We start from the raw sequence: 19,856 nt of genomic DNA, 5'->3' as shown, positions 1-19,856 counted from the left end.
AGGCGTCATCCCGTGCTTGGTCGCGAGCGTCAAGTCTGCGCCTTGCCTCGCCAGGTACTGTACCACATGCGCGTGGCCCTCGGAAGCTGCCACGCAGAGCGGAGTCCACCCGTCGTTTGAGGTCTGGTCGTTCTTGTTCACGCCGTGTTCGACGAGCACCTGGACGGTGTTGAGATGCCCTGCCTTCGCGGCCGAGTAGATAGGGCTCTGTCCATCTACCGAGGGGATGTTCAGGTCGGCGCCGTATCGCAGCAAAATGAGGAGTGTGTCCGGTTTGCCGAACGTAGCAGCCGCGTTGAGCGGAGTCCAGCCGTCCTCGTTGCCCGTTTTGTAATCCGCTCCATGCTGGATGAGATACTCCAAGATCTCGGCATGTCCGGTGCAGGCGGCCGAGTAGGCCGGACTCTGTCCTATTTCGCCCGTCGCAAACATGTCCTCTCCGTTAGCGATAAGTCGCTTGATCTCTGCGAAATTTCCTGTCCGGGCCGCTATGTGAAAGGGTGTAGGGCCAGGCCCACTGTCCTCGCTATCAGATTCATCCTGGCTGGCACCCACGGCTTGGTAATAGCTAGGAGGCGGAGCAGAGTCATGGCTATCCTCTTCTTCCATGAAAGACGTTGGCAGTGGTGCCGGGGAAACAACGGCCGGAGCCGGCAGCGCGGAATGTGAAAGAACATATCCGGCTGCTGGGGGCGGCGGGTGTGCTGTCGCGTAAGGTTGTTGCTGTACTCCCACATGCGCCGGCCCCGGCGGTATATGTGGCTGTTGAATGGTTGTGTGTGACTGGTAGCCCACTGTATACTGGTGCGGCGGCTGTTGACCGCCCCAATACGGTTGTTGTGGGTGCGGCGGGACCAAGGTCCCTCCAAAGTGCGGCTGCTGCACTACTATATGCGGTTGGTGACCCCCTATGTAATGCTGCTGGTGTCCAGGGTACGGCTGTTGTTGTTGTCCATAGTGCTGCTGTGGCTGTGGTTGCTGGTGTGGACTTTGCGTCCCTCCGTAATATGCTTGCGGTGGTTTGGGCTGGGGTTGCTGCCACTGACTCCCTTGATATTGCGGCTGAGGGGAAGCGCCGCCATGGACACCGGGCTGCTGTTGAGGCGACAATAGAGAGGAGGCTACAAAGGAAGAAAAGGACTTTGCCGTCGTTACCAGGTTTTCCAATGTAAGCTCCAGCTGCTTTCTTTCGTTCTCTTCGTCCGTGCCAACAAAAGACTCCTTTCTCAAAGACTCCCTAGCGGCGGCAATATCTCCAATATCAGCATCGAGAGCAGCAAGGGATCCTTGTCTGACCCCGGCTGTTTGGTTCTGCTGTGAGCCGATACTCCTGCAGGATGACAAAAGGTTAGCTACACGCACCCACACAAAGAGGGAGAGAGGAGAGAGGAGAGAGGAAGAGAGAGGGGGCGCCTACATCCGCATCATGCTGACGCTGACTTTGAATGCCAAGTGATGGGCTCGGAGGCGCTCTCGGTAGATGGCCAGTGTCCTGATCCGCATACCCAGTTTCCAAGCAGCTTTGTTTCGCCCCAGGAACCCGCTGCTTTTGCCGACGCTGCCCAAGACTGGTTCAAGCTGTGTTTTGATGGACTGGAAACTGGCCCTGGCACTCTCGAGGTTCTTCTGGACACTGGGCCACATGCCAAACCCTGCTGCAGGGTGAACCATCATGGCAGAACCGTTTGCGGCCCAGGTCATTTGCATCTCAGTCAGGACGGGGCCGACAAATTGAAGATCATATCCAAGGCCAGACAGAACCGAGTCCTGGTCCGGTGTCCCAGCACTGAGAACCACCGAAGTAAAACCAATGGTCTATGGCGATGCAATGCAATAGGTTAGCTCATCTCCGGCTGCTCTTCGACAGGTCGTGGTAAAGTCTTTAAACGAGATGAGAAGAGCGGATTCGTTGATAACTTGATGGTTACGTACCTCGTCGCATGAGGCCCGGAGAGCAGCTGCGTGGGCTGCAATAAACAGGGGATCCATGGTCCCAGCTTGGAATCTCAGGTAAGTGAAATCCGTAGGCTTTACAAGTTGTTGTCGTCGAATCGTCTAAGTTAGGTAGTCACACGACTCAAAAACGGCTCGAAGCTGAGCCCAAGGGGTATTTAGGCTGACTCCTCACACCTCAGGCCTCAGCCCCTTTTGTCGTATTTCGTATTTGGATACCTAGTTAGGGCTGAAATCACGTGGATGTTGCTCATTACCTCTCTAAGAATAGCTGTCTGAGAATGGCTGTCCTGTCCCCTGGTGTCTCCGCCTTTGCCCCGACCATCCGGATCCTCATTGCAGCCGGCGTCGGCCACGAGTAGCCATGGTTTTGAACAAAGGCTCGTACTTTCAAGTAAGGGCTCGAGGATTAGGTTTATCGTAGGTGTGCGGCGGGTCTTGGGGCGTGGACTGGCCCCCTGGCCTTGGGGTGGTGTATCTAGTTTGATGGGATGCGGATGTTTGGGGTGATGGTCTAAGAGTAGTGAGTGGGTGACGCCCTCGCATTAACCGTGCCAAGAAGACTATGTATGTACATACAACTAGTGGATAGACGGGGGATGCAGTCCTATGGGAGCGGTTCGGAAATACCAAGATCTGGCGGCGGAACGGCGGGCAAACCAATGTGGTGACTACTGCAGTGACGCAGCTGCAGAGGGTGCGATAGTCGTCGTGCATCTGATTTCTGGTGTCGATGGTGGGTGACCCTTGGCCGTGGGCCTGTTCGCCGAGTTAGTATCTTTGTCAGGGGCCGTCTCAAAAGACGCTCCAGAACAGCACCATCGTACCACCCCGTACATACTCTGTTCACTCTGATCATGTCGACCCATTTAACGTGTTCGGGAAGACAGTGGATGGTTTCTGCTGGTTCCTTGCGTTTTGACGGCTACTATCCACCATCTCAATAATCAGCTTCGCTCCTACACTAGCCAGCCTCGAGGAAAGGTACAAGATGTGGCTGCCCCTTTCTTCCCTCTTCACCCAACTCCAGAACAACAAAAGCTATCAAGTGTTCCAGCGCACAGCCCAGCAACGGCACTTCCACCGCACTTGATTCTTCTCTTGGGCTCTTCTACGGCGGTTTTCTTCCGTCTAAACTTCGTCTCGACTCGACTCTCTCGTTTTAGGTTCGCCTCCAACGGGGCACCCCCCATTGCCACTTGCTGTATGCCGCTCCTCCATGCTCTTGCCGCCCCCCCACCACCCCATCGCCCTCGCTGTTCAACCACCCGACCCCTCGCTGACCAGTGCTCCCACCAGGCGCACCGACGAACCCGCCGTGACGAGGCGATGGCGACCCCACCGATACCACCCACAAGGACCGACGCTGGCACAGCAGCCAACCTCGTCTCCCACGGAGTCCTGTTCGCCGCCAACCCGACACCCTCCGCCTGTCCCCTCGTCGTCGTCGACACCGTCGACACCCCGATCACCACGACCACGACGACAAGGGAAGCCACCACAACGACGGAGACACCAGTGGCCCTCAATCCCCGCGCGCCGCCCTGGGAACCAACACTCTTCCCTTTATGTTCCCAACCGCCCGGCGCACCCCCAGCGTACTCTCCCCCAAACCCACCACCACCACCCCTACCACTACCACCCCTACCACCACTACCACCACCACTACCACCAACCCTCCACACCCCCTTCCCCATCCCCATCCCCTCCTCACCAACCCTCGCGACCCAACTAGTCCACGCCCAGCTCGCCCTGCACGCGGCGCTCGCCCTGCACGCGGCGCTCGCCCGCGCAGCTTTAGCGCGCACTTTGCACAGCGTGGCCCAGGGCCAGATGGCGTGTGTGCTGGCGGAGCGCGGGGAGGCGCGCGCGCGGGCCGCGGCGTGGCGGGCGTGCGAGAAACGGGTTTCGGCGGGGGTGGCGGCCGCGGCGGCCGCGGCGGCAGCGGGAGCAGGTTACAGTGGGTGTGGTGGTGGTGTTGTGTTTTCGGTGGCGGCGACGGCAAGGGGGTTTGCTGGGCATGCGACGGCGCTGGGGAGGGTGCAGTGGTGGGCGGCGGCGGTGGAAGCCAAGTTGCGAGCGCTGGTGCAAAGGGCGGATGGGCAGATTGTGCTCGCGCTGGCGGCGCTGGATGGGGTGGAGAGGATGATGGCGTGGAGGGCGTGGTGGGAGGGTCAGGCGGGATGGCTGGGTTTCCTTGGGGAGCAGGAGGGGGGTGGGATGGGTGGTGCCCCAGGGCAACGGGGGGCTGCTGCAGTGGACGGGGAGGAGGACTGGTCTGACGACGACGTCTTCTACCCCGGGCCTTAGCTGGCGTGGGGCTGAGCATGGAGTGTTGTTGGGCGTGTTTGGACTTGCGTTGCGTTTGATTTTGGGTTGTGGGCCCGGATCAGGACCTAGAAGTAATGAGATGCAAGAGAGATAGCAGTTTGTATATAGCCTGAGTAAACTGTACACTCTACGTTTTCCCAAACCCTGTTTAAAGACTCGTTCCGAGCTGACTCGCGGTAGATGACGTGATGGGAGATAGATGGCGATTGTATTTCATCTCAGCTATTTGATAGGCCTGTTACCCAACCTTCTCTCCAAGCTCTCTAATCAGTACAGACTCAATCTCCAACCATATTATGCGTTTAACTTTCTACCGTCATGCAATGCACCTCCACCGCCGCCCCACTGCGCCTAATACCCCCCCACCCCACCACCCACTTGCTCATACAAAGCCGTCTCCTCCCTCCCCCTCCTCACCCACTCCTTCCCCTTCTCCAGATCCCCCGCCGCAGCCCACAGCTGCCCCAACACCTGATAATGCCCGCCCAAGTGCGGCACCAGCCCCTCCTCCTTTACCGCGTCCACCGCCTCCGCGTACAGCTCGACGGCCGTCTTTAAATCGTCCTTGTCGCCGTGCTGGACCAGCTCGATCACCTCCTTCCCGAGCCGCGACACCCGGGTCCGGCGCTCGTCTGAGGCCGCTAGCTCGTCGGCGGGGAGCGAGCAGAGGGCGCAGGTGCAGGTGAAACCCCATTTGCGGAGGGTTTGGCGGCGGGCCGCGGAGGGGAGGCCGAATTCGGCGTCTGGGTAAGTTAGCGAGTTAGTAGGGGTCCGGGGGAATAGAGGGGTCGGTGGCGTACAGCTGATGGTGAGTTCCTCGTTGGGGAGGATGTCGTGAAAGGCGGTAGCCGTGTTAGAGAGGGTTGTGGCGTTGAAGCGGGTGATTGCGCTGGTGAGTTAAGGGGTTAGTTCTGTGAATGACAAGGAGCGGGATAAGGAAAGCTTACCTTGGCTTGCAAGCGTGGTTCATCCTCTGTATGGTGCAAGATGGGTTAGCATCAATGATGGTCCTCACAGCTTTACCGCGAAGTACCCCAACAACTCCAAATAGACTGACCGCAATTCTCGGAAACAAAGCCATGTACCCCTTTCCGTTGATCTCTACGCCAAACGAGTTCGTAGTCATGACGTCCTCGCCGGCGGGCACATTATCAGGGTCAGGGCTGCTCCTCGCGAGGCTCAAGACCTCATCTGCCCCTGGTAACCGCTCGATGGCCTCACTCAGGAGCTGCCGACCCTGCGCCTGTCTTACCCGGCCCGGGAGTTTGGTGTCGGCCACAACGGCGGCATAGTCGACCATAAAGACTTCCCCACGTGAGATTTTCCGTGTTGCGATCAGGCCCTTGCCCTTTCCGGGCATGTCCCGCAATTCATATGGTGGTGATGTTGTATCGGCGGATTCAGGGGCGGGTGGACGAGATGAAAGTAACTTCGCAATGGAGGTCACAGCCGAAGTAGCATTTTCTGTGCCGGACGGCGGCACGTCAATGACGCTCACACCCTTGTCTCGGCCCCGGAAGTCGGTGTTTGTGAAGACGCAGTAGTTGGTATCGCCAGCGCAGTAGGGTCGATACGTCCACGGCGCCCAAGGCAGGTCGTCGTCATCGCTGGTCGCAGTCACACAGGTAGGATACGAGTCGAGCTGTAACGGCCCGGGAAGACAATCGGTTCCGTACAGGTGCTGTTGGTTTATCTCCGCTTCTTGGGGGCCGTTTTGTGTTGCTAAGGCGGCCGGAACTAGCAGCGCAGCGTAGACGGCAGCCGACGCCCGAAGATAGAATGACTCCATGATCAGTTTGTCGGGTTTACATGTCAAGCAAAGAATTTCCTCCGCCGTTTAGTTATTCCATAGCCCAAGGCCAGCCGCTTGTATATCTGGCCTCGTGCGCGTCGCCATCCTGCTTCCCTGCTTCTGCTTCCCTGCCCCGCCCCAAGCTTGCCCCACCGCTGAGCCCGCGGCCCGTTTGAAGTTGAGCAGCGCCAATCCTCTTTTTCGATTACCCTTTAGGACCAGCACCGGCCGATCAACTGTGCAAACAGATAAGACTGGCTCACAAGAAGGCGGCACACGTGCCAAGGGCTGGGCGGGTGTTGGGTCGCTTGGTGGAGACTCCGAAGAAGGTTTGAAATGGGCAAGGCGGAGCGCTCGGATCGGCTCGCTATATAATGAGATCGTCCGGAGGATGTTTGGTCCCAACAAAGCCAGGGCGGGCGACGTCTCCAGGACCTTCAACACACGTCCTTGCCACGGCGGACCGACAACACGATAGGACAGGACCAAGTCGACACCCAATCGTCCCAGAGGAGAGAAAAGGTGTAGTTTGTCCCAGTCTCAAACGCGGCATTTACGGTGGCTTGGTTGAGCGGCTTGCCTTCGCGTGGTTCGTCTTGGACACAAGGACGGACCGACCTCCTATCACAAATATCGAGCCGGTTGGCGGTCGGCCTGACGGAACGGCGTGGTTTGCCCCCTCAGCCCACCCCGTCTACGCTGACAGCGCCCACGGACCATTCCAGACGAGTCAACTTCTGTGATAGAGGCCCGCGGATTGTATCGCCAGCGACTTTCCAGCATCGCGTGGATTGGAATTCGACAAGGCCGTTTGGCACCGGCACGGGCCCGAGGAGGAAGTTGATCTGAGCGTCGTATTGCTCCGACGTGTGCGGCAGGATGGTGCGCGGGCCCTTGAACCGGGCCGGATGCAAGAAGTGGTCTCGGCACTATAGGGGATATTAACCGGCCGGCTCCATCCCCGTATTACGTACAAGTGCAACCACCACCCTGACTTTTGGCCCCGAGTTCCCGCATGAAGATCACCGTGGCGCCAAATATTCTGGTCTCGGGCCAGTAACCCGCGACATCAGTGACCTGTCGCGCCATTGCGACATCCTGTGCAGTCCAGATAATCGCGATGGTGGAAGGGAGCAAGGAAGTGTATTGGATTGCCTCGTTTCGAGATGGAATATGCCGCCAATCGTCGAAAATACCGTCATCGGCGTTATACAAATCGTCCGCGATTCGGTGGTCAACGATGATTATAACCTCGATCCTCTATCCGAATCTCTGGGTGCCTAGGTGGATTACCTACTGAAGTGCGGAAAGGGGTTGAGGCGGCAACCGACAAGAAAGGCAGGGAGGGGCAAGGGGCATTTGGGAGCCTGCAGCAGCTGAAAGCTCAAAGTCAGCGTGTGGAAGGCGCCCCAGAAGCCCTGCCTTTGTCTTGTCGATGTTTGGTCCTGTTGAAAGATAGGGTCCGGCGACCGTTAAATATTTTCGAGTGAGAAAGAGGTAGGTTGATCCGGCAGCCCATGTCGACAGGATCTAGGTGAGGGATTCTTTGAATGTTTCGAGATATGCAGTGTGGAGGGTGGGTAGACTCCTGGTGTACTCGTCCATGTTTGAGAGTTGAAATAAAAGGGAAGGAATAATTTCCGACTTGAATACAGAGTGGGAAGACCTCGCGAGGCCAAACCGGCAACTCTGAGCAGTGAGGGAAGGAGCATCGAAGGTAACCGCCAACAAACACCTGCCCGGGTGGTTAAACCTAAGTAGCACCCATTTACCTAGGCTACCTAACCTCTCAACGTTTAAGTTTTGGATCCCATGGATCCCAACCAACCCGCCCGATTCCGCCCTTTTTTATGTCCTAAGATCATGGAGCCCAAATATGGAAACCACCTACCGAAGTTACCGCTTCCCAAGGCATTTAGAACGCGCTAGGGTTGGGGTTGAGAACTCAAGACCAACTCGGAGAGCGGAGAGGGGTTCGGAGCATCGCCCAATGCCGTCGGGCGCGCACCAGATATTTGCCCCATCCGGCCTCGACCATCCAAAATAACCCCAATGGTCTAGATTCTTACCGTCCAAGATGCCCCTCCCATCCGATAACCAACCTCCCACCAAGAATATCCTCATCACCGGCGCGGGCGGACTCATCGGCCCCCTCCTCGCAGCCCGCCTCCTTTCTACGCCGGAATACCGCCTCCTCCTCACTGACCTCGCCGACCCCATCATCCCGCCCAACTCAGCCCACCCCGAACACGCAACTACCCTCAAAGGCGACATCACCTCCCCCGACTTCATCACCACCCTCCTCACCCACGATGCCATCCAGCCCCTCCACGCAGTCTTCCTCTTCCACGGCATCATGTCAGCCGCCAGCGAAGCCAACCCAGCCCTCTCCCTCCAAGTAAACGTCGACTCGATCCGCGCGCTCACCGCCGCCCTGCAAACCCACCACCGCGGCGTGCGCGTCATCTACGCCAGCTCGGTCGTCGTGTTCGGCCCGCCCTTCCCGACCCCCGCCCCGGCGACCAAAATCCCCCCTTCCTGGGCGCCCACGCCCCAGAGCACGTACGGCGCGCACAAGCTCGTCAGCGAGGTGCTGCTGAACGAGGCGCACCGGCGCGGGGGGCTGGACGTCGTCGTCGCCCGCCTGCCCACCGTCTCGGTCCGCCCCGGCAAGCCCACGGGGGCCGCGTCTAGCTTCCTGAGTGGGATTATTCGCGAGCCGATGCATGGCGCCGAGTGTGTGGTGCCGCTGTGCGATAGGGGGTTTCGCGCGTTTCTGGCGTCGCCGCGGACGGTGGTGGAGAACTTGGTAAGGGTGCTCGCGTGGGATAGGGGGGTTCTGCCGGGGCATGTGCGCCAGGTACTGTTTCCGGGGATTGCGGTCAGTGTTCAGGAGCTGAGGGATGCGCTGGCGAAGTATGGCGGGGAGGAGAGGCTGGGTTTGATTAAGGAGGTGCAGGACGAGGGGTTGGAGAGGATCTTGAGGGGGTGGGCGGAGGACTTTGACATCGCCGAGTCGCTGCGTCTGGGGTTGGTGGTGGACGAGAGCGGGGATGGGTTGGTGAGGGAGTATGTGGAGGGGTTGGGGAAGTGAGGGAGCGAGCGGCTTGGGTTTTGGTTCTACACCATCACGATGTTGGGCAGTTGGAGTTCCTGGTGGTGGCCGCCGTCAGTCCGCCAACCGGCCACCTAATGGGCATTTAGCGATTGGCATTGCCCTGTGACAGTTGCTCAATGTCGTCACATGCGACATCGTTCCCTCCCGTCACACGGCACGATCCGAGCGAGACACAGCAATCTGCGAACATATTACAATTGCGCCATGTAAAGAACACGCAATCTACGTCCTAGGGGCGCATCAGAGTGTTGACCACATCCCGAATGTGTGAGCATATACGCAGTATACAAATGCCGGCCTATCTCCCGAATATATTACCTCCCCCATGGGGATTGGAAGGCTGCCGATGGCATTTCGCTCGGCAGAGTTCCGGGATCGACTTCTTGATGCAACAACATGGGCATGTTATAACCGGCTAAGCTTCCTCCCTGACGCATTATCGAGCCGCAATATATCCCGACTAGATCATTTTTGGCCGCGCGGCCGTCATGAGACCACTGCCTATCCGACATATTAATTCCGCCTCCTCTCTCAGTTTCGTGATTATGAATGCTTGCGCGGAACCGGACATTGTCGGTCCAGTGCACCCCAGAGGATCAGCGCAGATGCTGATCGGTTGCCTTCCTCGGTGCTCCCGTCAGCCAAACCAGAGAACATTCGGCATGTTACAGGGCGGATGTACCGGGCGGTAAAACGCGTGGCGCCGATCTGACGGTAACCGTTGGTGCTGAGGCTGCCGAAGGATGAAAATTGTGGGTGTATTGACGCCGAATTGAGGTGAAGGACGCGGTCCACGGCTGTCCAGACACACAGGTCCAATTCTTATATAAAGCCCCCAACCCCATCATCACCTCATCCCCGCACTCCCTGATGCCATGACCCGCCACCACGGACCAGCCGCCACCACCACCACTTCCCAGGTTACACCACTGGCACACACCCAATAACCACCTAACCACCAAACCTCCCCCACCTCACAACCAAACAAACCCCCCACCCAACCAACAATGGGCACCCGCAAACCCACCACCACCGCCCCCGCCAAACCCCCCCCCTCCCCCCTCAAAACCCTCCTCGAAATCCTCAACCCCAACCGCTACCTCACCCTCTCCCTGCACCACCCCCTCTGGACCGTCCTCGAACGCTTCTACGCCATCCCCAACCCCCCCTCCCCCCGCAAACGCACCCGTCCCATGCAAGTCCTGTGCGTCGGCCTCCCGCGCACCGGCACCGAGTCCCTGCAGCAGGCGCTGCTGCACCTCGGGTACGACCACACCTACCACGGGTGGGATATTATTTATGATAGCGAGTGCCACTCGCCCGGGTGGGTGCGGCTGTGCAGGAAGAAGTGGTATGGGACGGCAGAGACGAAGCGGAAGGGGATGGCGGTGACGGCGGCCGAGTTTGATGAGCTGTTGGGGCATAGCGTGGCGGTTACCGATGCGGCGGCGAGTGTGTTTGCGGCGGAGATGGTGGCGGCGTATCCCGAGGCGAAGGTGGTGTTGAATATGAGGCGGGATTTGGATGGGTGGGAGCGGAGTTTGGATAGCACGCTGGTGCATGCGAATGAGAGTTGGGGGTTTTGGATCGCGAGCTGGCTGGATCGGGAGTGTTTCTGGGCGTGGCATGTGTATGAGCGGTTCTTGTGGCCGTTGCTGTTTCGGGCGGCGGATGGGGATTTGAAGAGGGCGATTAGGGGGAATGCGAGATGGGTGCAGAGGGGTGAGTTTGTTCCTTTGCTTTTTTCTACCTACCCCCGATGCCCAGATATCTTCATTCCTCTCGACGCAGGAGCGTCAAAGGTTCGAAATGCTGACAGCTACAGAACACGCCAACATGGTCCGCGGCCTGGTCCCCAAGGAGCGCCTCCTCGAGTGGTACATTGAGGACGGGTGGGCGCCGCTGTGCAAGTTCCTGGACAAGCCCATTCCCGACGTTCCGTTCCCACACGCAAACGCGGTCAGCAGCGGGTGGAAGGCGCGGGAGGAGCAGGCCAACAAGCGATGGGTTAACGGGGCGTTTCTGAACTTGATCCTGGTGGGGTTGGGAATCGTCAGCATTGTCATCGCCAGGAGGTATGTGTTCTGACCAATTCGGGACTTGGAACGAAAGCGATAGAGCTTCAGGGGGTGGAGCACGGGGAGGTTAAACAATGAGCGGGGAAGAGGGCAATGAATAATGCAGAGGAAAAAGGTCAATGAGAACCGAACCACATCATATAAAACCAATCATTTTCTTTTATTAAAAAAACATTCACAAACAGGGGCTGCGTCCTTTCATGTCATAACTGCACGCGTTAATTGGCTGGATATCTCAAGAAGCTAAGAGAACAGCTATCCGGAGCCGTTGGGATGTCGCTCAAGCCTGGAACGCAGCTCCTCGCTCGGGGTATCAATGCTGTTTATCCAAAGGCTGAAAAGACCAAGCAACACTGTTGTAGACCGGCAACTCCAATCCTGCCCATTTATAACGCCAACCGATGCAAAATCGACGCCCACCCTGTCTATTCATCCAACTCCCGGGACCACCCTGTCTATCCAACTCCAACTCCCGGGACTACCAACGCCCCCATCTTTCTCAGCGCCGCGCTAGCAAACCAACGGGTTGCTCACGAACTCCTTCTGCCATACGGCTCGAACGGGAACATGGCGGCAACAATACCCAAGCCGGCGAACAGGGCGCCGCAGATGTAGATGGGCGCGGACGTGGTGGTGTCGGCCTCGGTAGCGATGACGGCGGACAAGGCTCCCATGATCCGGTTACCGGCGACGGCGACACCGTTGCCCGTGGCGCGGTGGGCGCTGGGGAGCACCTCGGGAGTGTAGGCGAACAGGACACCGTAGTAGATGTTGAGGCAGAAGGCGATGGTGCACGAGAAGCCGACGTTCTGGTCCGCGGTGCGCACGGCCGTGTAGGCGAAGAAGAAGGCAGCCGTCAGGAGCGCACCGATCAGCATGGTGTACCGACGGCCAAGGAGCGGGATGTTGCACATCCAAGCGGCTAGGATCGGGCTGAAAATGCCGCTGATGTTGGTCAGGGCGTAGTTGCGCCACTTCTCGAAAGAGGTAACGTCAACCTCGGCGCCGCGCGAGGCGAGATAGTTGGGGAGGAAGGCGTAGAACAAGGGGTACACAATTCCGATCATCATCCAGGACAGCCAAATCATCAGGGTCGAGAGAGTGGTCTTGCGTGTCGTGAACAGGCCGCTGAGGTGACCCAACATCTCGCCGAAGGAGAAACCGTTGGATTGGTTGATTATCGTGCCACACGCAACCAGCTTCTCGACCGTCAGGCTACAAGGGCGGTCGTACTTCAAGGCCAGGGACTGGAAGGTCTCGACGACCTTCTCATCTTCTCCCATGCTGAGGAGGTACTTCGGCGTCTCCTTAAGCTTGACCAGGGTAAGGCGAAGGACCGACATGACGAACACCAGGGCACCGCTGGCAAACATGACGTATCTCCAGCCCATGTTGTTGGCCCGAGTGCATGTTTCGACGGAAGCGCAGTTCCACTGCTCAGGGACTATGAGGTGTTAGCGTATTTAAAGACGCCTTCCCTCGCCGCTATCACACGCACCTAAAAAGCCCCAGGCGATAAAGCCGGTGATGGCCTGCCCAACACCCCACCAGAGAGCCATGAGGGTGACAGCCCACTGCTTGTTGCCTGGCAAAAACTCCAAGAAGACGGTGGTATCCAAGACCAGGTTGCCGCCGGCACCGAAGCCGATCAGGGCAATGAAGAGCCCAAGCGAAGGCCAGTTGGGCATGCCGCCGGCGACAATGGTTGCGATACAGCAGATGATCAGCGAGAAGTTGAAGGCATGTTTGCGGCCGATGATATCGGCGCCGAGACCCCAGAACAAGGAGCCGACGAACATGCCGGCGTAGAGGGCGATAGTCATGGCGGTCGCGTAACCATGCTCGCCGAACTCGCGGTAGGCCTGGCCTGCAATGACGGACTGGAGCAGCATGACAAGTGAGTCGACCGCATATCTGGGACGTTAACAAGGTCGATTAACTGGACAGCAGAGGCGTACTCACCCGAATCCGTTGAGGCAGAACAGTATGCTATGGTAGGGAGTCCACCCGAGCTCATTGATGGCCTAGGATCACCAAGTCAGTATAGAACAAGGCCCCCAAGTCTCCTCGAAGCTCGACTTACATCGTTCACCAGAGCCATCTTCCGGCTCAGAGCAGGGTCGTGTCCATGGTGAGCTAGTAGGTCCTGTTCCTTGCTGGTCTCGGAGTTGGAGTCCGAGACGTATCCGGCGGCATTTCTGTCAACGGGCTGCGAACCCTCGGTGAGACTTTTGTCTGCATTCATTGTGCTAAAAGTGGCAGTGCACGCGCACGTACTCTCGCGACCAAACGTCGCGGGATAGCTAGGTGGAGGAGTAGACGGAGGGCTGCGCTCGGAGGGGGAGGCTTCTAGGAGTCGAGATGGCAACGAACCGCGTGTCGAGGGCCGAACGACGGAGGTCGGAACAATACTTTTCTCTCTCTGACTTTAGAGGGGAGAGGATCAGGGGCGTGAGGGAGCGGCGGAAGTTGAGGAGGGCTGCATCGAACGGCTCGAGACAGATAGAAGCAGAGGCGAGGAGTGTCCGGGACGAAGGGGGGGGGTCTTGTCGAAGGCCGGACCTAGGGAGCGGTGCGAGAGGGGGACCTGAGTCTTTATTCGAAGACGGGAGAGACCGAGAGAGGGGTACCGAGAGAATGGAAAGATTTGAAGGGATCGACAGGGTCCTCGTGCCACATTTTAAACTCGGAAGGGGCGGGCGGCAGGCAGCGCAGGAGAAGCGATTCCCCGCCGCCTCCCCCAAGCTGCCAAGTTTTCGACGTCCATTCAGTTCAGCTCAATAAAGAGAAGATCAACTATTGGGCGTGGGGCCAATGGTGGGCTCCCAAACTTCTCCCATTGAAAATATGCAGCATTTTCATGGGGGGAGCCTTGCCCATGGGAACCGCGATGGAGGATACCCTGAAGCACAACTGCCTTTTCGAGAGCTCTGCGAAAACCACGACTGGCTGCCAACCGCCGCGGGGCAGTCTTGGCTTGCGTCAGCCAAGGCCTGGGACGTGGGGCAAGAGTAAAAAGGCGGATCCCTCAAAGTTTTACGCCGAGTCAGAGCACGAGGAGAGGGTGCGTGGCTGCCAAGACCGGCTACCTATTCGGTTCTTTAGCCTCTCAGCGTGCAGACCTTCTGCCGACCGAGGTTCTTGACAGAAGGCGAGGGCCCTGGGATTTGGTGCGATCGTCGGGTCATTCTCAAAAGAATACACTACCCAGGTGGTCGGACTCGCCCGTCGTTGCACCGGGAGGATTTTCCGGGGTTACTCTGCATGTAAGTCTAACGTCCCTTTCGCACACCGAAAATTTTCGGAAAAAGCTTGATGAATCGGAGAGTCCGAGAGGGAGTCTGAGGAACTGAACTCGGTAGGAGTTGAGACGAACTGCTCGTCCAATGACGTAACTTGAAGATAGTAGTATTTACTGGTGGTGGCTTGGGTTCAATCCAAGCATGCAACAAAGTATCGACAAGAAGCGAAGACCCTACGAAGTATGTACAGAGCGACCCTCCTCCGTGGACGGACCGCCCCGCTCTCGACTCAGCACCTCAGCTCTGAACCAATCCCGTCCCTTCCTTACAGGCATTGGGAGTACCAGTCGTTAACAACATTGCACTTGTACGGCGAGGCGCACACCGTGCAGCCGCTGTAGCCGTTGCCGCCGCATTGCGACCACTGCGCGGCGGTGCAGCCACCAGCGCCCGCCGTGGTCGAAGTGGCCGGTGCCGGAGTGGTGGTCGTCGAGGAGACCTTGGTGGTCGAGGTAACAAGGGTGGTCGAGGACGAGACGGGGGCCTTCGTAGTGCTGCTGCTAACAACGCTGCTGCTGCTGCTGCCCTCACCACCGGAAGGGGCGCCTTTTGAGATTTCCGTTAGCGAACTTGCACTCTTGGGTGGACGTCCTCCTTCGTATCACCAGTGACCAGGCAGGTAGGAAGGGTACTACTCACCAGGGCCGGCAACATTGGTGGTTAGGCTGCCGCTCTCGATATAAACACCAGACCAGTAGTAGTCCTCATCGTTATCCGGGTACCCGGAGCGCGGGAGCTCAAGTACACCAACGTGCCAGTCGGCGCCGTTGCTGCTGGTGCTCGTGCTGACGGGGGCGATCTTCTGGGTCAGGGCGTCGCTGCCGGTCGAGTGCCAGAAGGCGACCGTGTTGGCGCTGAAGTCGATCTCGTAGGCGACGTTGTGCCACACGTCGGCCTCCCACTCGGTGCTCCACTGGGTCTGCCCGCCGACGCACCACCGCAGCAGCGTGTCCGAGATGCCGGGAGCGCCCGACAGCCAGCCGGCCTTGAGCTCGGTGAAGTGGCTCTCGAAGAAGGCGATCTGGTGCTCGCGCGTGGTGGCTGGGGCGTTGGTGTCCTTGCGCATCAGCGAGAAGTGGTAGTACAGCTTGCCCTGGTTGATGGCCGCCGTCGTCTGGGGGATCAACTCGGTGCGGCGCATGTTCTGGCCGTTCCAGTAGGCCGTGTTGTCGAGCGTGATCTTGGCGCCCTGCTTGGAGCCCGAGTCGGCCGGGTTCTTGAAGTCGGGCGACAGGTTGACGTACGAAGTCACCGGGGACGAGCCGTGGATGTAGTACTCTAAGTCCCGAGTGTTAGCCCAAGCCTCCTCACCTAGAACGGAGAGGTGGTGTGTAAGAGGTGCTTGGTGACGTACGGTACGGGCCGACCTGGTTCCCCCACGACCAGTTGTTCAGGTCGGTCGAGGAGCTGAGGTCGTTGAAGCGGCCATCCCAGATGACGGTGCCCGCCGACACGGACAGGGCGTTGGCGACGAGGCTGGACAGGATCGAGAACTTCATCTTGGCGGGATAAAAAGCGGCGACCTCAGAGGCTGAACAGGAAACCAAGGGTCGAAGTAAGAGAAGGATGGATGTTAAGATCTTATAAGGGGCATCCGGCACCCACCCCCACATATCGCACCCCTTGACGCCTTCATCCCGGTTGCTGGGTCCTCTTTGATCCACGCGCCCGGTCTATCACCGTCCGTAATATGTACAAGGGCGGTGGGTAAGTTGCGAGGATGCGACATGGCGTGTCGAAGTGGCATATAATTAGGCATTCGGACGCCGTACACCCGCAATGACGGCCCGCTTTGAGATCGGGTGCGGAGGAAGAAGAGGGCTTAGAGTCGTAATCTCACGGAAGGACCTCGAAATCTGTCCCGTTTTGGTTCTCGTTCCTGGTTTCGCATGACCCCTGGTGGAGCCGAGGCCGGTCTTGTTCCCGAGAACCAGGGAAGCTGCGCCAATCATGAGAACAGTTGCGGGGGCCAAGAGACCAAGAGAGAAAGCTTGAGCAGCTTGGGGAGCTTGTTCGCGAGCTAAAAGGCTGCTAAACCGCCCCGTGCATCTGACAGCTCCTGAAATTTCCTACTTGGTCGTTCCGCCTCGCTTCAGCCCGTTATATTGATGCCCACATGACACGACCGTTATTTTCTGAGTCTCTGGTTCCGGTCCGGAAACATGCGCAACAATCCCGGATGTAACGAACTGCTCAGTTCTCGAAGCTGTTCTCACTGCACGATGGAATGTAGGATCAGGACTCAGCAGCTTCTTAGCTATGCTCTTATTCATACTCAGTTAAGTGAGGGTGTTTGGCTACCAGATAGGTACCTAGTCTAATTGAGAGACAACTAGAGTCGGGGGGTATCCGCTCGTCGTACACACGTGAAAACACTACTACGCTGGGTGAGCTCAACCCTTCAAGTGCCCCAACAACATCAAAAGCAGGATCCACTCCAGGTCGAAGTTGAAACGACGACGATTCGCTAGGCCCAATAGCTTTAACTTCAGGTAGTTAAATATTCGCCCGATGCGCTTGCCTCCAGACCCAACGCGACCTCGGCGCATCGGAATAAGGGGTGGCTCCCCCTACTGTTCTCAACAGTCCAAAGATTGCCTTTGGTAAACTACCAAGCCCCTTTGACGCAGCAATAGAGGTTGGTTCAGCAGAGCTGGGGGATATATCATACACTCGAGATAAAGGGGTTTAGGGCTGCAGGGCACTGGTGACAATACCCTTGGGCGGCTTTGTGTTAACGTATCCAAGTTACCTGGCTATGCTCCGGGCCACTCAGTATACGATTGACTGTCCCTGAAAGTTTCAAATACACGCTCGCTTGGTTGGTAATAGTCAACGAATAGTAGGGAATAGCGGAACCCGTGTAGGTGTTGACGCTCTGCCTCCATGGGCAATGCCACCAACTTACAAGACATGCGAGAGTTTCACGGGTGCCAGATTGTAAATACCCGATTGTATGCATATATATACCCATATATACGATATTAACGCCCCCAAAAGTCACATATCGCTAAGATGAGCACGCAAGAAAGTGTCTTTCAGGAACCCCATTCCTCTCCCCCCCCCTCCCTTCCATCAACACCCCCTTTCTCTCAGCCCCTTACCAGAGTTTAACCTTCTGCATGCTCCCCTCCTCGCTCAGCGCGCGGTGCATATCAAAAGCATTCCACAGCAGGTGCGGCTCGTGGCCCATACCCTTACGCAGACACTCACTCTCGGCTTTCTCAAAATAAGCACGGAGGATAGGCCGATACACATCATGGGCGCACTGGTCAATAATAACGCGGGCGCGCTCGCGGGGGCTCAGGCCGCGGACGTCGGCCAGGCCGTTCTCGGTGACGACGATGTCGAGGTCGTGCTCGGTCTGGTCGACGTGGGTGCACATGGGCACGATGCAGCTGACGCCGTGCGGGTCGGTCTTGGAGGGCCGCGTCGAGGGCGTGTGCATGATGCTGTACTTGGCGCTCCGCAAAAAGTCGGCCGACCCCCCCAGCCCGTTGAGCATCCGGCTGCCCATCACGCACGTCGAGTTGGCGTGCGCGTAGATGTCGACCTCGACGGGCGTGTTCATGCCGATGACGCCCAGGCGGCGGATGATCTCGGGCGAGTTGGAGACCTGCTGCGAGCGGAGGAGCAGCTTGTCGTGGTAGGCTTCCCAGTTCTCGTAGAAGCGCTCGAAGCCGGCTGGGGAGAAGCGCACCGAGGTGGCTGTGGCGAAGTCGAGGCGGCCCGAGTCGAAGAGGTCGAGGAAGGTGTCCTGGATGACTTCGGTCCACACCTTGAGGTTGCGGAAGTTGGAATTGTCGAGGCCGCCGATGACGGCGTTGGCGATGTTTCCGATACCCGATTGCAGTGGCAGAAGGTTAGCGGGGAGGCGACCGTGCTTGACCTCATGCTCGAAGAACTCGATCAGGTGGCCGGCGATCTTCTGCGACGTCTCATCGGCCGGGGAGTTGGGAAGGGTCTGGTCCTGGTAGTCGGACTCGAGAATCCCGACCACCTTCTCCGGGTCGATGGGAATCGAGTTGGTGCCGATGCGGTCCTCGACGTTGGTGATCAGATACGGCTTCCGGCGCGGCGGCAGGTCGGTCATGGTGATGTCGTGAAGGCCATCAAAGTTGGGCAGGGCAGTGTTGACCTCGATGACGATCTTGTCAGCGAGCTGGAGAAGCTCAGGGGTTGCACCAACCGAAGCACCAGGGACGATGCTGCCGTCCTCCTTAATCTCGGTCGCCTCCACAACGGCAACGTCGATCTTGTTGTTTGGCCTGTCCTTGGTGTAGAAGCCCTATTCTTGGTTACTATTTTGCCTAGATGTGGCTAGGGGTTCCGGTTGTCCTTACGTATACGAGGTCCACAGGAAACGTGGATAGATGTTTGTCGAAGAACTTGATCCGACCCTGGTTGATGCCCTTGGCAATGTCCTTGCCGACCTGGTGGGGAGCCCGCCTCTCGATCATGTCCAGGGCAGCCCAGCGGTTCTCCGTTTCGGCCCCTGATGAGGCACCGACGAATAGGCTATACCGCAGCTGTCCCTGGAGGCTATTCTTCTCGACATGGTCCGCAAGGAAAGTGGGCATCTTCCTGTAGATGCATAGTCAGCAATTGACCCAATCCCCAAACCCTTCTATGCTCCTTTGGTGCGAGGGACTCTTACTTCGGGTAGCCGACGCCAGTAAAGCCGGACCAGCCGATGTAGGCGCCGTTGGGGAAGTGCTGGAGCATGTCCTCGGGTCGGCATAGCTTCTTCAGCATCGAAGGGCGCTTGATGCGCGACCTGAGCGCGGCCGAAGCGATAGGGGATGCCATGCTGGGAGGAGGAGGAGGGGGAGGAATAAGACGGAGGAAAAAGGAAAGGGAAAAAAACGAAACGAAAGGAGTGGAGAGGAGGAAAAGCACACAACGATGCTAGGAAGCGGTCCAAAGTCCAAGAAGGATATCAGAAAGTGTTACAGAGCAGCCAGGAAAAGCTATGGATGCTCTTGAGCAGCAGCCGGTCGAGTTAATAAATGGTTGAACCGGGCGGCATCATAGCTGCAGGCCATCCCGGTTCCTGACCCCATCTCTCTCTCGTCTGGTCATTGTCTGGGATACGCGAGCCACCTCCCACCCCACACAACCCTCACCTACCGAAATACTTCGACGCCGCGTGAGAATTCCCCCGCTGACCATCATCATGTGTATCTATGGCTTCATACTACTAGATGACGCCGTCTGGTGTATTCATGCTTTGTCCAGGCTCTTCTACCGCTTCCCGGGCCGTGAATATTGACCCTAAAACA

At 58.0% G+C, this 19,856-nt stretch overlaps 9 protein-coding genes across 9 annotated transcripts; 3 read left to right on the top strand and 6 right to left on the bottom strand.

The window, feature by feature from the left end:
- Window positions 1–1,413: 1,413 nt before the first annotated feature.
- On the bottom strand, window positions 1,414–2,056 carry B0H64DRAFT_466218 (uncharacterized protein; the record flags this gene model as incomplete). The annotated part of the gene is made up of 2 exons (XM_062807684.1): window positions 1,933–2,056; window positions 1,414–1,815 (listed from the first exon to the last, which is right to left on the bottom strand). Exons 1-2 carry the CDS (start codon window positions 1,987–1,989, stop codon window positions 1,414–1,416), a joined length of 459 nt encoding a protein of 152 aa, XP_062657162.1. The 5' UTR covers window positions 1,990–2,056.
- Window positions 2,057–3,282: 1,226 nt separating this feature from the next.
- B0H64DRAFT_434787 (uncharacterized protein) lies at window positions 3,283–4,263 on the top strand (the record flags this gene model as incomplete). The annotated part of the gene is made up of 2 exons (XM_062806102.1): window positions 3,283–3,523; window positions 3,689–4,263. 2 exons carry the CDS (start codon window positions 3,283–3,285, stop codon window positions 4,261–4,263), a joined length of 816 nt encoding a protein of 271 aa, XP_062657161.1.
- A 372-nt stretch (window positions 4,264–4,635) lies between these two features.
- Window positions 4,636–6,225, bottom strand: B0H64DRAFT_477154 (uncharacterized protein; the record flags this gene model as incomplete). The annotated part of the gene is made up of 3 exons (XM_062808187.1): window positions 5,232–6,225; window positions 5,085–5,173; window positions 4,636–5,027 (listed from the first exon to the last, which is right to left on the bottom strand). Exons 1-3 carry the CDS (start codon window positions 6,071–6,073, stop codon window positions 4,636–4,638), a joined length of 1,323 nt encoding a protein of 440 aa, XP_062657160.1. The 5' UTR covers window positions 6,074–6,225.
- A 531-nt stretch (window positions 6,226–6,756) lies between these two features.
- B0H64DRAFT_444896 (uncharacterized protein) lies at window positions 6,757–7,165 on the bottom strand (the record flags this gene model as incomplete). The annotated part of the gene is made up of 2 exons (XM_062806813.1): window positions 6,757–7,005; window positions 7,103–7,165. The coding sequence occupies 2 exons, from the start codon at window positions 7,163–7,165 to the stop codon at window positions 6,757–6,759; spliced, it is 312 nt and encodes a 103-aa protein (XP_062657159.1).
- Window positions 7,166–8,084: 919 nt separating this feature from the next.
- On the top strand, window positions 8,085–9,426 carry B0H64DRAFT_217818 (uncharacterized protein). The gene has a single exon (XM_062799531.1). The coding sequence runs from the start codon at window positions 8,154–8,156 to the stop codon at window positions 9,168–9,170; it is 1,017 nt and encodes a 338-aa protein (XP_062657158.1). The 5' UTR covers window positions 8,085–8,153; the 3' UTR covers window positions 9,171–9,426.
- A 559-nt stretch (window positions 9,427–9,985) lies between these two features.
- On the top strand, window positions 9,986–11,282 carry B0H64DRAFT_364406 (uncharacterized protein; the record flags this gene model as incomplete). The annotated part of the gene is made up of 2 exons (XM_062801833.1): window positions 9,986–10,916; window positions 11,020–11,282. Exons 1-2 carry the CDS (start codon window positions 10,202–10,204, stop codon window positions 11,280–11,282), a joined length of 978 nt encoding a protein of 325 aa, XP_062657157.1. The 5' UTR covers window positions 9,986–10,201.
- Window positions 11,283–11,794: 512 nt separating this feature from the next.
- B0H64DRAFT_466205 (major facilitator superfamily domain-containing protein) lies at window positions 11,795–13,517 on the bottom strand (the record flags this gene model as incomplete). Its single annotated transcript, XM_062807683.1, has 4 exons — window positions 11,795–12,716; window positions 12,771–13,186; window positions 13,235–13,296; window positions 13,356–13,517. The coding sequence occupies 4 exons, from the start codon at window positions 13,515–13,517 to the stop codon at window positions 11,803–11,805; spliced, it is 1,554 nt and encodes a 517-aa protein (XP_062657156.1). The 3' UTR covers window positions 11,795–11,802.
- A 1,322-nt stretch (window positions 13,518–14,839) lies between these two features.
- Window positions 14,840–16,073, bottom strand: B0H64DRAFT_419332 (carbohydrate-binding module family 1 protein; the record flags this gene model as incomplete). Its single annotated transcript, XM_062805372.1, has 3 exons — window positions 14,840–15,120; window positions 15,214–15,852; window positions 15,929–16,073. The coding sequence occupies 3 exons, from the start codon at window positions 16,071–16,073 to the stop codon at window positions 14,840–14,842; spliced, it is 1,065 nt and encodes a 354-aa protein (XP_062657155.1).
- A 1,558-nt stretch (window positions 16,074–17,631) lies between these two features.
- B0H64DRAFT_217762 (uncharacterized protein) lies at window positions 17,632–19,580 on the bottom strand. Its single transcript, XM_062799530.1, has 3 exons — window positions 19,232–19,580; window positions 18,918–19,158; window positions 17,632–18,862 (listed from the first exon to the last, which is right to left on the bottom strand). Exons 1-3 carry the CDS (start codon window positions 19,381–19,383, stop codon window positions 17,675–17,677), a joined length of 1,581 nt encoding a protein of 526 aa, XP_062657154.1. The 5' UTR covers window positions 19,384–19,580; the 3' UTR covers window positions 17,632–17,674.
- Window positions 19,581–19,856: the final 276 nt, after the last annotated feature.

Source organism: Chaetomium fimeti (assembly GCF_033439085.1).
Source record: "Chaetomium fimeti strain CBS 168.71 chromosome Unknown B0H64scaffold_6, whole genome shotgun sequence".
NCBI lineage: Eukaryota > Fungi > Ascomycota > Sordariomycetes > Sordariales > Chaetomiaceae > Chaetomium > Chaetomium fimeti.
The sequence above is the reverse complement of the archived record's forward strand: the minus strand, read 5'-3'. Positions and strand labels throughout refer to the sequence as shown.